At 47.8% G+C, this 2,994-nt stretch overlaps 1 protein-coding gene across 1 annotated transcript; it reads right to left on the reverse strand.

Annotated features, from left to right (window-relative positions):
* Positions 1–623: 623 nt before the first annotated feature.
* On the reverse strand, positions 624–1,876 carry LOC123050491 (bZIP transcription factor 27-like). Its single transcript, XM_044473275.1, has 2 exons — positions 1,288–1,876; positions 624–1,197 (listed from the first exon to the last, which is right to left on the reverse strand). Exons 1-2 carry the CDS (start codon positions 1,753–1,755, stop codon positions 1,075–1,077), a joined length of 591 nt encoding a protein of 196 aa, XP_044329210.1. The 5' UTR covers positions 1,756–1,876; the 3' UTR covers positions 624–1,074.
* Between the last annotated feature and the right edge of the window lie 1,118 nt (positions 1,877–2,994).

The following is a 2,994-nucleotide window of genomic DNA, read 5'->3' on the forward strand; positions in this document are numbered from 1 at the left end:
TAGGATACAAGCAAGATACACGGAAGGGAATATCAACGGATGAATCGTTGAGAAAGGAGAAGATATTCTTCACGCACAAGCAGGAAAAGGGAAAGAAAAGAAAAGATGGATAGATAGAGTGATGGATGTGAAAGGGAGGAACAAGGAAAGGCAGGCGTTGCGTGTGGACAGGACAGGACAGGCTATGTATGACTGCTGCAGCCCTGAGGTGGGGGTGGGGGCGGGGTTGGGTACCACGATCCATATCACCATCGACCCGTCCCAAAATATATTGTGTACTCCGCCTCATGTAGCTAGATAGATAACTCCAGTTGATACTTGATAGCACGCATGTTTGTCCATAAAAATGCAAGCCAGGCACATATATGTTGCATAGAGACTCTCGTTGACGACATTAACAGTGAAAAGGGGTGAGTATCGAGAACATGTGTGCAGTGTGCTGCATGTGTGGTGGCGCAGTGCAGTGGGGACATACTACTACACCATCGGATTCCACATCCACATCTTGCTGCTAGGACAACATAGAGCAAGTAGGCCATCTTGGTTCCCCATCTTGGTAGTACGTGGCACGAAACAAAACCGAATGAAGGCGCCCACGGTATGTCTGGCCTGAAGAGAATCCATTTTATCATAGATCCATGCATGTATTTGTCATTCATCTAATATATCTTCTTGCCAGACCAGGCCACTGCCCACTCAAGTAGGCTTGTGATGGAAAAGCCGTTAATTTGCGCACGTACGTAGCTCAATTGATCCATTCATCTCTGGCCTCAATATATATTAAGGAGAGAGACTCATCTATTAATCTACTGTATTATACTATACTACTCTAGTTAACTAGCTTCCCTTCCATCCATCGTCGAGCTACATCCTTGCTTACGTACTTTTGCAAGCAAGTAGGCTATGATTCGATACATACATAGAGTACATAGTAGTAGTAGTACTTTGTTAACGAGTAGTCCAGTGCTGAATAAGTCATCTAGCTAGCTAGCTAGATAGCTTGGACAATCAATCCATTGTAAGTGGAATGAAGCTGCTGCTACAGTCGACCGTCGACGGCCGGCGATCATGGATTCATGGCGCAGGGGCGGAGCGGCACCTCTGCTTCTGCCGCTGCTGCTTCTGCTGGAGGGTACTACTAGTGGTCCCGCTGCTGCAGTCTGGGACGGGTGCCTGCGCCGCCTTCGCCAAACGGTCCTGCATGCCAACATACAAACGGAGTAGTAACATTTTCAGGTAGCTAATAATTACGGAGTAAACGGCAAAGAGAGAAGTAGCCGTGTGTACGTTGATGAAGTCCTGCTCGCGCTGGATGAGCATCCTGTTCTCCCGGCGCAGCTGCACCAGCTCCAGCTCCATCTCGTTGGTGCAGGCCTGTTTCCGCGCTCGCGACCGCGCCGCCGACTCCCGGTTCTTGATCATCCGGCGCTGCCGCCGGTCGTCGCCCGCCGCTGGCTGCACAGCGGCTCTCTTGCTGGCGCCTCCGGACGCGGAGAAGCCAAAGTGACAGCCGGCTGGGTCGTCGCCGGAGCTGGTGGCCGAGTTGGCAGCGCCGGTCCCCCCGGGGCAGGTGAACTCCAGGGTGAGCGCCGTGTGAGGCGGCGGCGTGCGGGGAGGCTGCGGAACGGCGCCGGCGAGGTAGTCCTGGGGGTGGGCGGCGCCGCGGTAGGGAGCGGCGGCTGGGGAGTGGAGGTGGTAGGACTGTAGCGCGAGCGGGGTGGAGCACAGCGACATGTCCTTCCACACATCCTCCATCGATGATCTTATCCAAGCTACCTGGTATGGGAGGGATCGAGGACAGAAGATCTTGCTTGAGTGGAGTGGATGGAATGAATGGAAGCAAGTCAAATGTAGCTAGGCAGGCAATGCAAGCAGAGAGTTATTTGGTCCACACATAGATGGTGCTCTCTCTTTATAGCCACGCTACTAGCTATATTATTGGCATGCACGTGAAGTTTGCGACAAAGAAAGGTGGACAAGACAAGTAAACATGGTTTGCAAGTTGGAGAGAGGATTTTCTACCATGCATGTTTTTATTGCTGTGTGGGATCGCTGACATCATCTATAGTGTTTTCTCTATCAACAACATACATTTACATGTTATTATCTACCGACTAAGTTTCACTCATATTTGATGATTTCGACAAAACGCTCGCCTATCTCTCCCCTGAATCTTTGGTGCAAAACGAGGGGCGAGATAAAGGCTTTAGAGGCAAACAATGGCGGTGACATGGAACACATGAGTGTTGGAGGCAACAAGATTAATGATGGTCAGGGGGACCACAATCATCCCAACATGGATTTGGTCAACCTGGATTTGGTTCTAGGAGTAAAAATTATCACATGCAAAAGCGAGAGAAAGCTAATCAAAGTATGGCATCCGGGCAACAGACTGGAGGCGACAACAAAGGTAGACCTCCGCGAGACCCGAGAAGAAGTGAAAATGATGGCGAAAGCCCTTTCTGCTCCCGAGCTCAAATGAGCTCTCGGGATGAATAGTAAATTCAAAATATCAAAACAATTAAAAAAACTGTTTTTTTGCAAACTTAGACAAATGTTTTTCATCATGAAAAGACATTCGTGCAAGTCATGGAAAAAAACACATCAGCACTCCAAAATGCTTTAAAAATAGCATTTTTGGAGCATTAATTTAGATTTTTTTAATTTTTACTATTTTTTATTTTTCTGTCATCAAAGAACATTTTAGCTCGGAAGCAGATACCCCACGCCTGAATGAGGGCCGCTATCAAAGGCCTTTGCACACCAGAAGAAACAGAACAAATACATTTACCAGTTCAAATACTTGGGTATCCCGAATACATGTATAACTTAGTACCTTTTAGATACTTAGCTGTCCTATCAATGTTGTTAGATTATGCAATAGTGATTGGAACTGGCCTGGAAAAGAATGGGAAGAAGATTAAGTGTGTGGAAAGGTAGAAATAGATCCTACGGAGGTAGATTAATTGAGATTACTTCTAGTTTAAATAATGT

The sequence above is a fragment of the Triticum aestivum genome, chromosome 2D (assembly GCF_018294505.1).
Source record: "Triticum aestivum cultivar Chinese Spring chromosome 2D, IWGSC CS RefSeq v2.1, whole genome shotgun sequence".
Lineage (NCBI taxonomy): Eukaryota > Viridiplantae > Streptophyta > Magnoliopsida > Poales > Poaceae > Triticum > Triticum aestivum.

Bases quoted from the DNA above. Each gene is read 5' to 3' on its own strand.
- LOC123050491 (XM_044473275.1), bottom strand. From the start codon at position 1,755: ATGGAGGATGTGTGGAAGGACATGTCGCTGTGCTCCACCCCGCTCGCG. The intron at 1,198-1,287 runs GTACACACGGCT...GTTGGCATGCAG, and splicing joins GCGAGCAGGACTTCATCAAC to GACCGTTTGGCGAAGGCGGC.